Source organism: Kryptolebias marmoratus, linkage group LG14 (genome assembly GCF_001649575.2).
Source record: "Kryptolebias marmoratus isolate JLee-2015 linkage group LG14, ASM164957v2, whole genome shotgun sequence".
NCBI classification, from domain to species: domain Eukaryota; kingdom Metazoa; phylum Chordata; class Actinopteri; order Cyprinodontiformes; family Rivulidae; genus Kryptolebias; species Kryptolebias marmoratus.
Genome location: NC_051443.1, coordinates 19,212,324 through 19,231,424, shown reverse-complemented (window position 1 = coordinate 19,231,424; position 19,101 = coordinate 19,212,324). Strand labels below are relative to the sequence as shown.

Here is a 19,101-nt window from a genome sequence, read left to right as displayed (position 1 = left end):
TACATGCTCATACTTTTCATGTTCATACTTTTCAGTTGGCCAACATTTCTATAAATCCTTTGTTTTTATTGGTCTTCAGTAATATTCTAATTTTCTGATATGATGAATTTGAGATTTTCATTTGTTGTCATTTGTAATCATCAAAATTAAACGATATAAACATTTGAAATATATGAGTTTGTATGTAATGTATGAATATAATATACAAGTTTCACTTTTTAAATGGAATTACTGAAATCAATCTACTTTTTCATGATATTCTAATTTTATGACCAGCACCTGTATAAAAGCTTATTTCTGAAAACACACCTGTCAGAAAACTTCAATTCAAAGGTAGATTAGGAAGGTTATATGTTTTTTTAGTGACCAGGATCAACTGATAGTGTCTTTATGGACTAATTTTTATGCTAATCTCAATAATGGCAAAAATCAGGTTTTTTGCATTGCAGCCTATGCTCATTCTGACTCATTTTGCCAGCACAAGTCACTTTTTTTAAATATATTTTTTGCAATGTTAAAAGTCAATAACATTGGCACAGAACTTTAATCTTTAATTTAGAGTTTACACACACCCTTCTTGAATTTAAAAATGGTTTCACCCACCCACTAAACCAGGAAATTTCACCAGTATCAGAAACTGTTTCAAGACTACTGTTGCTCTTCTTTAAATTGCTGACAAAAAGCACTTGGTTAGTGTAATTTGTGTAATTAATGAACACTGACAAATAACTTGAATGTATAAATATAAGTTTAAAAGTAAATTTTTTCTTTAACAATAAACTTTACCCTCCTGCTGGAGCAAATAAAAGTTACAACTATGAAGTTCTGGAAAGTGTAAAATAACATTTGAAGACAATTAAACCATTTTTTTCATTTAGTGTCATGTGAAACCTGAGATCATTGTCAAGAAAAATTGACAAGTTTGAAGCACAGACAAAAATCTTTGTTTGCCAGCAATGCAGATAAAAAATAGTCATTTGGATAAAAGTGGAATCATATATCAGCCTCTCTATGAGTGTAATGTTTGCTTATATTTGTTTGCTTTGTGTTGACTCCATCCAGCATGGCCTCCTTCCTATGTGAAATCTTCTCCTTTAACTTTGACTCTCGGTTTTCTGAAAAAGGTCTCCCTCTAGTGGTGAGACATCATAGCTATAAACTAAACTATAAAAGTGATGTTAAGTGTTGATAGTGTAATAAACTGTTCACAACAATTTCCCTTTTCCTGTACAGAAAATTTGTGAAAAGCAGCCAAAGTCCAAAGAAAAACTCAAAAAAGAATATTGATCAAGACCATTTTCAAAGATCACAAGAAACTCTTTCCCCCAGAGGCTAAATAAAGAAATTAGGGACAACTTTTGAACAATGCTGTTTGTCTTTTTTTGTTTGTATCTTCAAGTTTGGTTCAATCTTCTCTTGCTTTCCCTGTTTCTAAATTTGGGATTCCTTTTCTTCTGTAGTTTGTCAGTTTTTTCCTTTTTTCCACAAGCTGTAACCATCCAATGGTTGATGAGATATTTAGACAGTGTTGACTGTCACAATAATGGTAAAGTTTTAAACAAAGATACCATGCAATGCATAGCTCTCAGATTATGTGTTGAGAATGACTCTCAGATACTACCATACCAAAGTTTATCTCGATGGCTATAAATTTCACTGAAATATAGCCATTCTTATTTAAGTAAAGTTTATTAGACTGAGGCGGCCGTCTTGAATTGGGGTGACTCCATAATTTAATCAGTTGTAGATGTTCATCCAATGATTACTGCCTGAGAAGTTCATTAAAATTGGTCCTATTGTTCATGAGATATTTTACCAACAAACAGGGATGATGCCAACAGTTACAACAAATGTTTTAGATAAGAGGGACTACAGATGAAAAAGAGCCTAAGTCTAAATCTGGTGCAATGCATCAGATGTTTTTACATTTAGGTTATTTACCACTTAGACTATGTGTTAGGAATCAGTCTCAGCTAGTCACACACCAAATTTGAGCTCATTATCTGTAAAATTAGCTAAGTCACATCCATTTTTGTATTTGCTAAGGTTGCTGGCTTGAATCGAGTTGACCTTAAAATGTAATAAGTTGAAGATGTTCATTCAACTACTTTCTGAGAGTTTCATTCAAATCTCTCCATGGGTTCATGATATATTTTGCTGTACAGACAAAAGAACACACCCACAGACACGGGCAAAAACACTATCGATATCAATAACAAGCTGGGCCTTCCTGTCTCCATTATCATTTCCATCGCAACAAATGGTGGCAGGGGTGGGGATTCCTCACATGGTTTCCATGAGCAAAAGGAGGCACAAATCTATGGTGTTCCAAAACACAACTGTTTGCAAATAGTCTATTTTACAATGTTTTTATGCAAAAACCTAATCTATTTTCTGGCTTTATCTCTCCGTCTCTCTCTCTCTTTTTATAACAAACTAATAAATGTTGAGCAGTCAAACGTTTTAGAATGAAAGCTTTAAAATGTTTGCTTTGTGGCTGGTTAAACTCACTTGTGGGTAATTCCACTTGTGCAAGCCCTTCTTCGTTTTGAATCAAGTTCACCACTTCCTCTTTCCCCATCAGCACACGCATGCGGCAGACTCTCACTGTTCAGACGTTCTCAAAGAGAAGACGGAGTGAACACATGTAGGAAAAGATGGCATACATCGGTATTTGCTTTCAACCGAACTCAGGTATTAAAAGAAGGTGTTTTCTTGTAAGGAGGGTGCAAGTGATGCAGAGATGAGCCTGAAACATAACCAACGATCTTTCAGAGAACCACACCTCAGTTTCCTTAAAAGGGCTGGAGTTTTAGTGCACTTGAAGCTTCTCAGTATTTACTCCAAACAGCGATCAAAGAAAAAAGTGTGATTTCTCTCATGATCTGGTAAGTGGAGAAAGCATATGTACATTTTTTGTGTGATTTTGGTTTGACTTTTCAGCTGTCTTGTTTGCACATTCTTCTTTTATTTTTATTTTTTATGACAACCAAATCTGACCAAATCTGCAAGTGGTGCCACTTTGCTTGTTCCACTAATGATGCTTTTAAAACTAGAGGATATGAAGAAACTTAAAGCTCTGCTTTTTCAGAGATAATGCAAATCTTTAACCACATCCTGTTCATATTGGTCTTAATGTTTCCACTAGAGGCTGGTATGGAGAGGGGGGAAAAATGAATGGATTTGTTATATTCTCAAGAAATTTAGAAAAACAAACTAAAACTGCGTGCTTTCTGATTTTGAAATCATCTATTTTTAGATTTCTGATCTGGTTTAAAGTGATGTTTCTGTTTTCCTGTAAGGTTCTGGGTTAGTTGTACTTTGTGTGTTAAAGGCTACTCAGTATATTTAATGCACAGAACAGTAGCAGTGGGGCAGGCATTCATTTCCTGAATCAATAATCACACAAATGTTACAATTTGTGGAATATTTTCTGTGGATAAAAAAGAAACAATAGGCTGTATGTTGCATAATATCAGTTTTATTCTTTTTTGTGCACAAAGTTGTCGCCTGTTTTGTGTCTTGTGAAAACAATCTGGTCTGATATTTAACTCAGAGAAACAGACACCTACACAGAAAAAAGGAGTATTTTAAATTTTAACTGGGTAAAATTAAACAGACAGACAGGTATATGGCTTTCTGGGTTGGATTAGTAAGAATTCTACAATAATATGTGAATTTATCAAAGGTAAGTGGTGAAAAAACCTAAAAAAAAACCCATCAAATTAAAAAGTGATGCTGGCATAGATAGATAGATAGATAGATAGATAGATAGATAGATAGATAGATAGATAGATAGATAGATAGATAGATAGATAGATAGATAGATAGATAGATAGATAGATAGATAGATAGATAGATAGATAGATAGATAGATAGATTAAAGGCTTTGATCAAAGCCCCAACCAGGGCTTGAACCTTCAGCCTTACTAAACCACAGAACCACTGAGCTACAGCTGGCTCAGAATTAGAGACATTTAACATAAAGCCTGTCAGCAGTTATCGAAACTGTAGACGCATTCTGCTGGTTTGACCACTACTAACATTACATCTCATGTGATCTTATTTAATGCAGCCATGGTTTCAGTAAACCCTGCTGTGTCTAACAGTGTGTCAGGTGCGGTGGAGACAAAGGCGAACCCAGAGCCCAGACTCATTTTGAATAGACTATTTTATTTAAATGACAAAAATAAACAAAACAAAAAGCTGACGAGGCAGCAAAGGCTAAACAAATACGCAAACGAAATAATAACATGGAGCGACAAGGTATAAAACAATCAGAAACGGGCACAGGGCGTGAAACCAGGAACAGAGAAACAACGACTCAGCGACTAGTGGAGGAGATGACCGGGTTTTTAAACACAGGAGGTAATTGGGAAAAGTGGGCACAGGTGGAATGATTACGAGAGCTAGGGACAGGTGTAGATGGGCGTGACAGGTAGGCGAGTGAGTGACTAAGGAGGAGAGAATAGTGAACAACAAGAACTAAGATACAGATGACTGAACAAAGACTCAAACAGAAAACATGCAGACAATAAACTGAAATACAAAAACCCCAAACCCGAGACAGTGGAGATTTTCTATTTAAAATCTATTTGAGAGCAACATTTAGTCTTTTTTATTTATTTTTTTATTGTTTACAGAAAATGTTCCGCAAATTGTAACATCTTTGTGGTTACTGAATCAGGAAATGAATGTCCGCCCCACTAAAATGTATGTATCGGAGCTACTACTGGTTAAAGGCATAATAAAATGTGTGCAAACACTTATGACTGAAGACAAGAAGTAAGATTTGTAAAACAAAAGTAAAACAATATGTCAAGTGCAAAGGAAACCTCATCAACTTGAACATGAATTGTTATAATTTATTACTAATGCGTGCAACAAGTTCTTGTTTGTAAGAAAAAAGGAACTGAAGCAGGGTTACTTTGGAGACCAAACCTTTAAATACAGACAAACTGTTTGTATTTTGCATATTATGCTTAAGAAGCATTTGACTGTTTAGCAATAAAAAAAGGCAAATGAACAAGACTTTTGTTTGTAGCATTAACACAAGGTTAATGCTAACCACTAATATAGTTTGAATTAAATAAGCTAGTCTCTAAACAAACTTGCTAGATCTTGAAGCGGTGGTTCAGATCTTTGTAAGTGAGGATCTGTGGGAAGGCTATTATCAGTTATTCTTACCTGTTGTAAATAGCACTTTAAATGGCTTGACTTTGGAGAAATAAAGTTTGATTCTGACAAGATAGATGAGCTAACGGCTAGTCAGAGCAAGGCCAAGACTAATGTGGATTGGTGCCGTCTTAAAACAGTTAGAATCTGAAAAAATATTCAGAGCAGTTCATGTCAACACTTTTAAATAAACGTTTGCATCCCCATCAGTTTCACAGTTTTGTTTGGTCGTTTGAAAATAGTGGCGGCAGCTGCTAGTTGTAGCACCTCTTGCTGAAACATCATAATATTTTTGCCAAAATGACAGTGCAGAGCAAAAGAAGTTGGTGTAGGGCAAACTTTTAATGCTGTGCCCCACTTTGAAGAGAGAAAAGGCTTCAGTCTAACCTACAGTATCTTTTTACCTGCACACTTCGCACAACAAATCTGAGCGTAAATAAATACCAATACATCAAAACCATCTGACGTCTTAATGCCAAACAGCTCTTCATTCAACGTCACCATTGTTGACTTATTTTCAGTCACTTCCGCTGTTTCTTTTGGTTAACCAACACATGTGGTATGTGGCATTAGGTCACAAATTTTTCATTTAAGAACACATTAATCATTAATATGAGTTAATTTCCTCAGATGAGAAGCGAAACGTCTTCAGCTACAGGATAGAAGTCCAGTTGTTTTTGTTTTTTAACCTTTTTTGGATTTACCATGTCCAGGATGACTGAGAATCTACACCAGCATATTAATATGAGAAAAATATTGTGCGGCTGATGTTTTTTACTTTATGACTTTTATTTGACTGGTTTTTATGACATTCCAATGAGTACCTTAAACTTTTTTTCACGACATTTTGCCTCCAGATTGCTCCTTTGGATTGAGCTTTTTTTTTTTAATGAAGAACAACCAAACAGAACCTCCACTTTGCAGGAGCAATAACAACAGGTCGCTGTGGTGTAATGTTTCGACATTAATTTGTTTCAATTTTATTTTGTTGGCTGACGGTTTTCAAACACGCAAACAGGTCGTTTTTTAGCTTTTTGCCCTTCACTGTAAACTCAAAAGTAACTTCTGTCCGCCTTCTTTGTTTCGAAGCAGCTGTTTTATCTTGCCATCTCTGAGTCAGGATGTGGGTGCACGCTGGATCTGATGAGTCTGCACACCATTTCAAACAGCATATCCTCAGCCAGGTCAGATGCCAGATGTCCCCCTAATTAGGTAAACCCATCCTCACCATGATCAGTCTGACTGTTTGTCCCTAATTTAAGGTGACGTTTCCTCCGGTTGACAAACTTTTCTTCCAGTAACGAGAAAGAGATTCTCTGTTCATCATCACTTTTATCTGGGTCATGAAGAATAAAGAGTGAACCCACTCTCAACACATCCAGCATGCAATCCGTTCGGCTAATTGCCATGGAAGAGTGGTTTCTGTAACACAAAAAAACGTAATACAATCTAAACATTAGTTCTGCCTACAACTTCTTTAGGACTGGAAGAAAAATATCAGGCATTCCGCTCTGAGCTTGCTTCCCCTCAGACTAGACATTAGCTCGTCTAGTCTAACCCCACCTCAAAATACAGGAACTATCACTTTAAAAGCATGAACTTATTGGTGTGGTTAACAGCAAAACTAACAAATATAAAAGCTAGAAATGTTGACCTATTTAATTCACTTTTCATTATTTTTCTATATCTACACACACAGAAACCAGTCAGCTGAAATTTTAAAAAGCAGCACAGCAGAAAGTTTGTGGTTTACAACCTTGTCACAAAGTTTGGATTAAAATAAATTGCATAGAGTTATGGCAGCAATGGAGGCTGCTCAGTATTGTTTCAGATCTGATGGTTTGTAACACAAAACTGAGGGACTTTGGTTCATCTTGGCTGCATTTACTGGTACTTATAAGAAGGCAGAGCTAACAAGTTATCGCAGTAAATGAACCTCCTGCAACACGACAGGGATCAGTGCATGTAATGAAGATGATGCTTGAAAAGCAGAAATATAAGAAACTTATGGGTGTCAGCGTTCTTAAGATATCTGCGAATTTCTGTCTCTCCCGTTGTGTTAAAGAAGTTCCTCATCTGTCATGACAGCTGTGACATTTTCCTTTCCTTACACAAAGTGAAACCTGACATTTAAGTCTTGTTTCAACACTGTCTTTTCTGTGTTCTCAGAACTCTGATGGTGCAATATGTAGGGAAAGTATAACCAGAAGTGGCACCGTTTCTTCTTTTTTACGTATTGTTATAGTAATGTTATTAAATTGAAATTAAACATAAGGAAAATCAAGTATTTATACACACATTGACCTGATGAATAACTCAGCTTTTTTCATCTGTACAAATCTTTTTGCCTTGCTTCTCTGTTCTTTTATTTACAAGGAAATCATTTAAAAAATAGTAGCTGCCTAAATAAAAATCAAAACACGTTCAGTGAATAGGCGCTTAATATTTATGTGTTAATCTCAAAGTACTGTGCAATCTTAAGCCATGTTTTCCAGCTTCGTTCAAAATGCTTTTGCTGTTCTCTGAATGCTCTCTTTGTTCTGTCTGTACAGAAAACAGGAAGCTTGCACGACTATTTCTCTGGGCTGGATGAGCAGAGATATTCACAATTTGGGACTAATGAATAATGGTGAGTCGTCTTTATTGGTTTTTATTTCTTTACAAATAGACTGGCTTTAAAAAAATTGCCAGGTTCTTGTGAAAGACTCCTGAAACAGGAGTATTTTTAACTTTACCCAGTTAAAATTAAACAGACAGACAGGCACACGGCTTTTTGTTCTGGATTAGTAATATTTCTGCTATAATACTTGAGTTTATTAAAAGTGAATAGGGGGAAAGACTTCTGTGAAGTAATTCTAAAAAATATCAGACTAAAGAAGTCATGTCAGCATATATATATATATATATATATATATATATATATATATATATATATATATATATATATATATGTTTCGCTCAAATCTGGGATTGAACCTGCAGATGTGTACCACTGAGCTACAGCAGAAAAACCTGCAAGAAGCCACAGAGTTGGATAAATTAGATCCACCTGTGGCTGATCTTGATAGTCACAGACAGAAAATAGGCCTACCATGCTGAAGAGAATGTCCTGTTGTATATCTCCTCTCTGTCTTTATTCATCTGTGTTCTGTTCATGTCCGGTCTGTCTGCTCCAAGCTGCCTACTGATCATTTATCTTCTAATTTTAGTCTCTCAAATGGATTTTAAAGAGAAAATCTCCACTGTTGGACACAGCAGGGTTTACTGAAACCATCGCTGCATTAAATGAGATCTCAAATGAGATGTAACATTAGTAGTGGTTATATCGCTGAGCTAAAACCAGCAGAATGTGTCCACAGGGCGGAACATTTTACGCCCCAGTGAGACTCTGTTGGCGCTGCCCTGCAGTCTCGATCACTGCCGACAGGCTTGAGGTTAAATTTACTGACGAATGCGATCTGCGACCTGTGTTAAAATGGTCAAAATAGTTGAAAATCACACAGAACAAAACAATACACAGCAAGCTAAGAAATTAAGTAATTCACATTAGGAGGAACTACTTTCCTTTCTGGGGCCAATATTTTTTTTTTATAGACAGGCAGTGTCTGTGTGACACATTCTTTCTTTAAGTGAACAGGAAACTGAAAGAGATACAAGGGTTTCTAGAAATTTAGAATTAAAGTCTTGGTTGAATAGCTGACACAATGTTTTAATCTTGCCTTTTTTTTTTTAAACAGGAGTTTTCACACACTAAAATGAGGATATTCCGCTCCATGAAGAGGTGTGTTCTCTTTGGCTTTCTGTGTGCTTTTGTGACGTGCTTTCTCTGTGGATGGCAGAGATCAGTCCAAAACCCCACCTTCTATCCCGGGAGGGTAAACGTGACCATCCTGCTCTGGTACTGGCCCTTTGGGCGCTCATTGAGTCTGAAGGGTGATGTGTGTTGGGATCTCTACCAGATTCCCAGCTGTAAGCTGGTGGATCAGCAATCTTATTTCCCAACAGCTAATGTTGTGGTGTTCCACAACAAGGAACTGGTACAGGGACATCAGAAGCTGCCCGTGACTCTTTCAAGACCACCGGCCCAGAGGTGGGCATGGATGTCCCTGGAGTCTTCTGCTCATAATGGAAACTTGCAGAAGTTTGCAAATATCTTCAACATGACCATATCATACAGGAGGGATGCTGATGTCCCTGTACCCTACGGTGAGCTGCTGCCTGTGGAGCGTGAGGAACAGCTGGCAGAAGATAACTTTATGAATAAGAGCTCTTTGGTCTGTTGGGTGGTCAGCAACTACAGGAGCCACTACAAAAGAAGCCAAGTGTACAAAGAGCTCAAAGCCATAGTTCCTGTCAAGGTTTACGGTCGCTGGACGAAGACACCCCTCTCTTCTGAAGACCTCCTACCTACAATTTCTCGCTGCTACTTTTATTTATCTTTTGAGAACTCTGTGGCCAAAGATTATATCACCGAGAAGCTGTGGAAAAATGCTTACCAAGGCGGGGCTGTGCCCATCGTGCTGGGACCACCAAAAAGGGATTACGAAGCTGTGGCTCCACCTCATTCTTTTATCCACATTGATGAGTTTTCAACAGCGAAAGAACTGGGAACGCACCTCCAACAGCTCACAAAGGACAAGAAGCGATACGCTGAATACTTTGACTGGAAAAAGCACTGGAAGGTGAAAGTTTACACTGACTGGAGGGAAAGACTGTGTAAGATCTGCTTAATGTACAACAATTTACCTCAACACAAGGTTTACTCAGACCTACAAAGTTGGGCTGTATCACTTAATAACACTTAACCACAGGAAGCTGTGGTTGGTGACTCAACACCATTTGACTTTTCAAAAAATAGTCAGTAACTTTTGAAGTGATGTTCTGTCAATTAATTATCCACAGTTTGTACCTTATCAGCCATGACATCAGAGGTTTAATATGAGCTAAAGTAGCATTTTTTTCACAGCAGTGTGTCATTTATGAAATAAATACTGGCTCTAATTTGGCAATCTATTAGCCTAGCTTGGACGAAAACGTCTGCCTATTTCTCCAAACTCTGTGCTCCATGACTGATATCCAAGCTGATAAAGTGCTAATTATTTAACAGAACATCACTTTAAAAATGACCAGACTATGCATTTAAAGTTTGCACGAAGTTGACAAGGTATTTTGCAAGTCATAACTGAATATATACTTTAACCACTGAACCTTTTAAAAAGACACTGAATTACCACAGAGATATTTAACTTAAATATTGTGTGTACTACAAAAGTCATATGCCTAGCACTTTAGCTTCAATGATTTAATGTCTCAGTTTACAAGAACATGTCACAACCTTGGGGAAAATATGCTGTTACTATTAAAAGTTGGATGTTACCGTCGCTAGCTCTTTCTTTTCTGCACGACTAGCCAACATTCAACAAACACAAAGTAATACAGGCACATGAAAAGAGAATCCCGTTTTTCTGCTGGGTGATTTTGTCACAGGATATAACATCCCTTCTGTTTATCTGTTTTTCGAACGGCGATGCACTCAGCCTCAATTTGCAACTTGAATCTGCAGAGTTGACCATGTCAGGTATTTTTTTTGTGAATATACTAAGACCAAAATATCTGCAGTGAATTTGAAGACCCAAAGACCAGAATATTTCTAGTCTCGTGTTAAATGTTTCCTTATGTCTTTGTTACAAGAATCACTGTCAGCTACTGTTTGCAGCCAATTTTAGCTCAATATCTGTGAAATTGGCTAAATTATAGCCAGTTTTGTGTTGGCTAAGGCTGATTATCTTGGCGGCCATCTTGACTTGGGTTGACTTCAAAGGTTAATCGGTTGTAGATGAACATCCAAAGATTACTTTCTGAAAGTTTTTTTTAAAAACTGTCCTCTGGTTTATAAGATATTTTGCTAACAAACAAACATGGTTGACTCCATTAGGTATTAGCAAAAGTTTTAAACAGTCAAAGTGATAAATTTAACTAACATCTTATTCCATTAACCAATATAAGAACTTTGTTTTGTGATTAAAAACTCACTGAATAATCTTCACCTGTGCTGTATTTGGTAATAAATATGTCTGAAAATCATAAAACCTTTGGTCTATTATTCGTGACTTTACTTCACATGTGTGTCTGTGTGTGTGGGGGGGAGGGGGGGCATGTGATTAACATGTAATTTGTTGGAGTTTCGTGACTATAAATGTTTTGAGCAACTTGTGATCTAACCACAACTCAGCTTCTTTAGGAACCGAAATATAAACTGAAGATGGTCTGAAGATCCTGAGTTGGGTCAGGATTCACATAACCAGGCTGCAGTTATCATTTCAGCTTCCAACTATAGCTTTAACATGTACAACGGTTTAAAGTGTTTTCAGTAAACGCGTGTCACATTTAAATTATATAATTTATTTATAACCACTTTCAAACGACTGCCCCTGTTTAAACTCCTTCTCAAACACATACATTTGCAGATTTTAATGGCTTCATCAATTTGCTAAACTTTTTCCATCTTCAAGACCATTTACCACTCCAATGTGCCCTAGACAGTTTGTTTTCTTATATAGGGATGTTATTTACCATAAAGATTTGCGCTGTAACTGATAATAGAGAGTATCGTTAAAATTTATTTATTTTGTTCATGTTAGGGTTTTTAATGTTACTAGCCTTTGTGCTTATTTGCAAAACTAGACACGGTCTGTTTCAAGCAAAGTCTCAAATTTTCCTCAAGCTCTGAATTTATTAAAGCAGCTTTTTGTTCTGTAGTAAAATAAAAAAAAGGCAGGGTCCTGTACTACCCTGTGTGCAGAACTGTCACCCACTAAAGAATTGGCACAAACAGCAGATTAGGAAGCATCTATCTGGTTCAAGGAGTTTATTAATTAAATAAATATTGTGTAGTCTAACATGCCAGCGCCACCCCTAGCTCCGCCTCTTGATGGTGCCACTATGTCATGGCAAAGGCTGTGAATACGTATACACATAGTACCTGTTTTTATTTGTAATAAATGTCAAAATATTTTGTTTTACTTTGTCATTATGGAGGTATATTGTGTGTAAATCTTAGTAACAAAATGTCAAGCACTGTGAATACTTTCTAAATGCGCCCTACATCTGCGGTGTTCCGTTGAGAAAACAAAACAAACTGAAAGATGTGATGTAAGTGTGAAGGTTTAATATTAGCTTATTTAACATTCTTTCACACGGGTATGTTATTTTAGAAAGAGATGTTATACAAGTCCAAAAATATATATATAAACACTCCCTTCTATAGCTAACCATAAGCCTAGCATGATTGAAAACATCTGCCCTTTTCTCCATACACCATGCTTTGTGACTGATGTCACAGCTGATAACTATTTGATAAAACCTCATCTCAAAAATGACCTCTCTTCATAAATTGTTTCATGAACAGAGGTGTCAACAGTTTGGATCGATACGTTGTGCATCTCAGCACAAAAAGTCACGCGGGTGATTTGAATCTTCAGAAAATTTATTTAACAAAAACTTGAGGACAAGAAAGGAACAGGGGGGGGGATAACTGAGGCACAGAAAGCAATAGAAAAGCTGCAAAAGTGTAAATCACACTTGTTAAACGCTTTAACTGAGGAGTTAGAATTGAACCTTAAAAACTGAGTCAGTTTTGCTACTTTTGGACAGAACAACTGATCCTTTGTTTTATTAAAGAGATGGTGGGTGGACATTTATGGTCCAAGATATTTACAGCCTGAATTTAAGAACCAAAGAAAATATTACCTTTTATATTACCATCTAGTTACATTACAGTAAGCACAAACAAAACAAATTATTGCAGATTTTGTGTTGCCTGACAGAAAACTTTACAGTTACAAAATTTCAAACAATTGCAATAACCCAGTTTATTCCTTAATGGAAATTTAGCAATTATTTTAAGTGATATGAAGTATTTTATTATTATTCTTTACTTGGCAAATTTGGTTTTAAGGTTTTGGGCAACTTTCTGTATTACTGCATGCCTTTTTAATTTAAAAAAAATCAGACTATGATGCAAAGATGTGTGGTATCTGTAGAAAAAAAGGTCACATTTCAATATATTATGATATAAAATCTCACATTCATAACTATTAGCTAAAAATGGGAATGCACTGATGGCAAATACTCAAGTCAGCAACAAACTGGATGTGTTGGCTTAAAGAGATGGGGTTCTGGGAAAAGGTTACTATCTTACCTGCTGTAGATAGCTTTTTGAACAACCTCATGTCAAAAACAAAATCTGACCACATTAAAGCTTAAGGAGTAGTGCAGCAGTTTAGGTATTTACATCAAATTGTGTTGTCTTGCAAGCTGCTGCAATACACTTTTTTGCAAGAACCACATTGTAATGTGAGAGCAGTGTAAATTTAACACATTTGCATCAAAAGCTACAAAGAATTTGGACACCGTCTACACTGCTCTTCGCCCTGCTTGAGTTAGCTGTTAGCTCATCCATCTCTAAACCAACTCAAAGAGCCATCAGAGACAGGTAAGATGCCAATCTTCCCACAGAATCCCACCTCAAAAGATCCAAACTCAAGTTATGGAGTTAACATTTAAACAGTCCTTTCGATGAATTTCGTCATGTGCAGGTAAGAAAAACAATCAAAATATAATACACTGCATAATTCTGGTGCAAACTTTATGACAGAGGCCTAGTTTGTTTATTCTTTTCCCTCCTGTTGTCAGCAGTATTAACCATTTAAACCCAGAGATTCAGCACAACAGTTTTTACCAACACTGACACCGTGCAAACGCACACTTGTAACATTTCTCCTTGAAGCCCAGTCGTTACCATTAGTTTTTAAATTGGGTACAACCATAAGACAAATGTTTGAATATTTTTATTACTTTAGAAATTGTGCAAAATTTTGAAAAAAGCACCACTTTGATTTCAGTGAGAAATTGGGATATTGGCTAAACAGTTCAGATGGTACACAGATATTGCACAATTACTGATGACCGTTGGAAAAACAAAATATTCTTGGAGAAGGCACATCCCACTCCTGGATTTATCAAAACTAAAACAAAAAAAAACAAACACACTATTTTCTTCTCAGAGCTGCACCAAATGCTGAAGCACAGTCTTTTAGTACAAGTTTTAAAACGATTAAAGCCTTTAAAGTGTGCAGAATGTAACGGATAAAAAGGCACAGAGAACATTTTCTTTTAAAATTCTCGGATGTTTTTTTAAAAAAAACGGAAGTAAACCCAGCTTCTTTCCCTCTTCCCCCACATCGGAACCAGCGAAGTTACCGAGTCCAGACCTCACTTCCAGCTTGGACTGGTGTCAGGTGAAAAACTGTGGTCTGGTTGGGAATACCCACCAGTCAATCCCGTCAGGTGGCTCACCAGTCCTGAGTGCAGGGCTTGTTTCAGGACGTCAGGCCGGTGAAGCTGCGGCATGTAGAGCATGGGGGGAGGCGCCCCCGTGTAGCTGGAGGAAGGGTAGCTTTGACTGGAGACGGGGGAGGGGGCCATGTTCAACGGCGAAGGACTCTGCTCGTAGTAACACTCCTCGTCCAGCGGCAGGGACAAGCGCTTCCCTTTCTGCCTCCGATTGCAGAACCAAACGCGCACCACCTGCCAAGAACACCGTTAGTTTCTCAGCAAAAACAAAATTCAAATCTCAAACGAAATTCAGTGAAAGAACTTGGCTCTCACGTCTCGTTCCAGGCCCAACTCATCTGCAATTTGTGTGATTTCCTGTGTGTTTGGTTTGGGACACTTGACGAAGAAGGACTCCAGAGCAGAGCGCACCGCACCCTCCAGGCTGGTCCTCCTCTTCCTCTTTCTGGTGTCGACAAATACTCGCTCAATCTTGTACATCTGAGATAGCACAGGCAGCAGTTGAATGACATGGCACAAAACTAACAATTTGGCTCACAGACTATCCAAGGTGATCAGTAGTTTTCTGGTTCTCCTCACAAAATTATGAATAATTTTCACTTTTTGTTGATCGTGGCAGACATTAGTGTAACTGTGTTTGTTGGCAAAAATCTCATGAAGCTCATCAACATCTGCAAACATTTAGCTATGCCATGAAACTCTACACTTGTAGTGTGCTGAATGGATGGTTGCCCCATCATGTAAGCTGAGCTCCAAAGGGCTTGGATCTCTAAACAGCTGGATTTGTCCACCAGGTGGTGCATTACATGAGCAGATGGTCTTGATTCTTGTTTGCTCAGCAGGAAGTTTGACTACTGTAGGCCTGAAAAGGCCGCTTCTATCAGGTGGGGCCAGTCTTTGTTGTTTTGTAAACTAGTTGGCAGATGTTCAGAGCTGTACTCACATCTTGAGGATTTTCTGAGGTCTCTGCCTCAACCAGCCATCTATGCAGAAGGGGCTTCAGCTTGCACATGTTCTTAAAGCTCAGCTGCAGAGCTTCGAAGCGACAAATGGTTGTCTGGCTGAACATCTTACCTACAAGAACAAAATCCAAAACTAGTGAGTGTGAAACAAGTCCTAACACAGACTGAACTCCACATTTAAGACTGGTATCAGGACAAAACAAATACCCGGATCCCCATGAACCCCCTAAAACAGTCCTACAGATTCAACAAATCTGATGTTAAATCATATAAACAAAACCAGTGTCATTATGGGAGCTTACCATACAGGTTACCCAGAGCAAGGCCAACATCTGCCTGAGTAAAACCCAAAGTAATCCGTTTGTGTTTCAGTTCCTTGGCAAACTGCTCCAGTTCTTCAGTGGAAAGGTTCTCCTAAATACCAGAAAAATCCAACTGTTTAGCTTAGGCAAGTTCAGGTTGGTAGCGTTAAAAGAAACTGAATAGATTATCCAAAAATAAATAAAATACCCCATTTATGTTAAACAGGAAACCTAGGTGTCATCTGAGGCAACTCACCTCCTCCGAGTCGCTGCAGCCCCCGCTGGAGGAGCCGCTGCTCCGCGTGTTGGAGGCCGGGTTCTGCGCCTGCGGCTCGGCCGCCGCCTGCGCGGAGTTCATGTCGAAAAACGCGTTCCGCGGCGTCCCGTTGATCGGGGGAGAAGGGGACATGGACGGGGACGACGCAGACGGGCCTGATGGGGGTTGGTTACTGCTAACTGGCGGGTTGATGTGGGTGATCCCGGGCCAGAAAGACGGGTTCCAGGCCGCGGAGTAGAAGACGCCGTGGTGGTGGTGGGCCATGCCCGTGGAAACTGGCGGTGCCGGGTACTGCTGGACCTTCATCTCAGAGGAACACTCCTCTCCGGTGTCCTTCTCGGTCTTGATCTCGGGCAGCTTGATTTGCTCCCGGGTCTCGGCTATCGGGGGGCTCAGGTTGGCTGGCTGGGTGGCTGCGGTCACGCCGGGTACCTGGCCGGTGTACTCGGGCGCAGCGAAGGGATACCAGTGCTTCGGTTGCCCGAAGTCTCCAGCCTGCGGATCGGAGTCCCTGTAGTCGCCGGAGACGGGTGGGAACGGGAGAAAGGCCTGCGCAGATGCGGCCGTGATGCCTCCATAAACCGGCTTGCTGTAAAGCAGGCTGGGGTCCGGCAAAACGCCATGAGGAAGCTGGAAGGTCGATGAAGAGTTGCCCAAACTTTCCTGACCAAAAACCTGACTGTACGCGTTGGGTCGGCTGTAATCATAGGGTCTACTCTGGCACTCCGGACTCTGGGGCCTATCAGACATCTTTCCAAGCCTGTTAACACGTACACTTCCACCAGTATATATATTAAAAATTTAGGCTTCACTCATCCCAAATTAGAGCGAGGAAAAAAAGACGCGCCTGGTTAAAAAGTCATGCGTAAAATGATTTGTGCCAAAGAAAAACAAAAACAAAAAAAAAAACGTAGGCCTCAATTTTGGTTCAAACGCAAGAGTTGGACCCTCTCCGTGAAACCCAGTCTTCTGAAACACCTCCCAACTCACCTTCAAGCTCAAATGATCATCCTGAGTCCTGATTCCGCAGGTTTCCCCATCACAGCTGCGGCTGCGCGCTCATTGGTCGGCGCAGACAATTACGCACAGCTGATGGTCAGCTCGAGAATGACCTTGATTCTTCCCAGACTGAGGGGGCGTGCTTCTCTGTTTTGTTTTGTTGTTTTGTTTTTAAAAACACAAACTTTTAGGTTATTTTTGGAGCACACTTGTTGTGAATTTGGGAAGCAAATTTTAGAAAAAAATACCATTAATAATGCAATTGGAAAGGCTAAAAAAACACAAATTTACATTGCTAATAGGCACGGATTCCCTCTATATTTGCACATACATCTTATAACACTATCATTCATGAATTGTAATGCTACGTTTGTTTAATAGATTCCTTCTAAATGGGAAAAAAGGGCTTTGACATTGAAATCTCTGTTGGTGATGGTATGTTTGGTTTGAATCTATCCATTAAAAAGATAACATTGTGGGTCTGATCTGGCGCAGTAATCAAACATGTTAACCTGATTAATCAATCCCATAATTAGGGAAAAACAGAAGACATGATGGATTGAAAGCGCAATTCAAATATGAACATGAATAAATGTGACTTTTGTAGGTTTTCTTTTCATTTTGTAACGCATTCATGGTTTGCATTTTTGGTTGATAAATATTTGCATTTAGGACTGAGTACGTTTTTTATGTTTTGTAAATTAAGTCTCATTAGGTTGCGTTGGCTGTCCGTGATTCCTTGAAAACCAGCCTCCGCTGAGACTTTTCGGGCTCCTGGGCTTGTCTAAACTGGGTTTGTTTCATTAGCAATGGAAGAATGTGGTATTCAGGTGATCGCCTCCCATTCACCCCTGGATCTGTGGCCCCATTCAGAGGCCCCGATGGCCCGAGCACCGGTGCAGATGCGCGGGGGCCCCCCCTCAGCGCGAGTCGATGGCCGCAGATTGCGGCAGGAAGACGCACTGCGGGAAGGGAGAGGGGGGGTGCCATTGTAGGACGTGGCCCCGGGGCACCCCGTGGATTTCAGATGCCGAGTTGCGATGGTCGACCATTAGCTCCTTTTCACATCAGAACAATAAGTCTCAACCCTTTGATTCCACCCCACACCGACACCACCCCACCACCATCTGAAACAAACACCAGACAGGAGTTTCACTCTGCTCCTACCTTGGCATTCAGTCTCACATGGCCTAAAGGTCCCAGAAAACTGGTCTGAGAACCAAGGTGTCTGCAGCCGAGGAAAGAAAAAACTCCAAAACTCTCTGGAATGTCTTCTGATGGGGGCAAATTTACACATCTTTTGCTCTGTGGTTAGGTAAGAAGAGAAATCTGACTCGATCAATAGTTTCCGAGAAGTCAAGGAATGTGAAAAAACCCATTAAAATAGTTCAAATTGAAACTAAATTACATGAATGCAGATTTTCAGTCATCTAGGATATGACAGTCCTAAGTGGTTCAGCAGAAGGCAACTAGACTTATCCTGTTGTTGTTTTTTTAAGAAACATTGAGAACCACTATAAAACAAAACAGGCCACATGTTATGATCTGATTTCTTCATCCCACTTTACTTGCAGGAGCTCCCTGCTCATGAACCTTGTTGGGGGAGACCACAAGATACCAATCAATGGCTTAAAAGACATCAAACTCCATCCATGCAAGCATTGTCCTGGGCCATGGACTTGGGAGGATGATTGTCATGCAAAAGGACAAACAGCAAGAGAGATAGCAGTCTTCAGGCTGCATGGGCTCGAGGGAGAAAGAGAGCTCTGAGGGAGTCCGAAAGAAAGAGGGGAAGGGGAGGGGGGCTGGTGTTGAATAGTTGGGTACAGTGAGGAGGAGATGTGTGAGGAGGGGAGGATAGTTGCAAACCCCCACAGATGTCTCAGATCTTTTTTTTTCTCCCCCCTTTTTTTCTTTACAGAGATCTTCTTGCCTGTGGGAGTGAGCCAAGCTCAGACAGAGAAGTGGAGAAAGTGGCTGGCAAAAAGGAAGTTTGGTGGTTAAAAACAAAAAAATAAAACCGAGAGGCACC

The 19,101-nt window shown here is 39.2% G+C and overlaps 2 protein-coding genes and 1 long non-coding RNA gene across 4 annotated transcripts; 1 reads left to right on the top strand and 2 right to left on the bottom strand.

Moving 5' to 3' along the window:
• Positions 1 to 2,586: 2,586 nt before the first annotated feature.
• Positions 2,587 to 11,017, top strand: fut7 (fucosyltransferase 7 (alpha (1,3) fucosyltransferase)). 2 transcript variants are annotated; one of them, XM_037979488.1, is made up of 3 exons: positions 2,587 to 2,888; positions 7,728 to 7,804; positions 8,913 to 11,017. In XM_037979488.1, the coding sequence occupies exons 2-3, from the start codon at positions 7,802 to 7,804 to the stop codon at positions 9,978 to 9,980; spliced, it is 1,071 nt and encodes a 356-aa protein (XP_037835416.1). In that variant the 5' UTR covers positions 2,587 to 2,888; positions 7,728 to 7,801; the 3' UTR covers positions 9,981 to 11,017. The 2 variants fall into 2 exon arrangements, with proteins under 2 accessions (XP_037835416.1, XP_024860525.1); XM_025004757.2 differs by lacking the exon at positions 2,587 to 2,888 and adding an exon at positions 6,268 to 6,387.
• On the bottom strand, positions 6,223 to 8,472 carry LOC119617676. Its single transcript, XR_005234034.1, has 2 exons — positions 8,267 to 8,472; positions 6,223 to 6,597 (listed from the first exon to the last, which is right to left on the bottom strand). It is a non-coding gene; the product is annotated as an uncharacterized LOC119617676 (long non-coding RNA).
• A 1,626-nt stretch (positions 11,018 to 12,643) lies between the features above and the next one.
• On the bottom strand, positions 12,644 to 17,139 carry pou5f3 (POU domain, class 5, transcription factor 3). Its single transcript, XM_017410539.3, has 5 exons — positions 16,050 to 17,139; positions 15,794 to 15,905; positions 15,473 to 15,603; positions 14,845 to 15,009; positions 12,644 to 14,763 (listed from the first exon to the last, which is right to left on the bottom strand). Exons 1-5 carry the CDS (start codon positions 16,818 to 16,820, stop codon positions 14,449 to 14,451), a joined length of 1,494 nt encoding a protein of 497 aa, XP_017266028.1. The 5' UTR covers positions 16,821 to 17,139; the 3' UTR covers positions 12,644 to 14,448.
• Positions 17,140 to 19,101: the final 1,962 nt, after the last annotated feature.

Excerpts from the sequence above, each read along its gene's own strand:
- pou5f3 (XM_017410539.3), bottom strand. The coding sequence starts at position 16,820 with ATGTCTGATAGGCCCCAGAGTCCGGAGTGCCAGAGTAGACCCTATGAT. Across the intron at positions 15,906-16,049 it reads GCTGCAGCGACTCGGAGGAG|GAGAACCTTTCCACTGAAGA; the intron begins GTGAGTTGCCTC and ends TCTGGTATTTAG. Across the intron at positions 14,764-14,844 it reads AGTTGGGCCTGGAACGAGAC|GTGGTGCGCGTTTGGTTCTG; the intron begins GTGAGAGCCAAG and ends TGTTCTTGGCAG.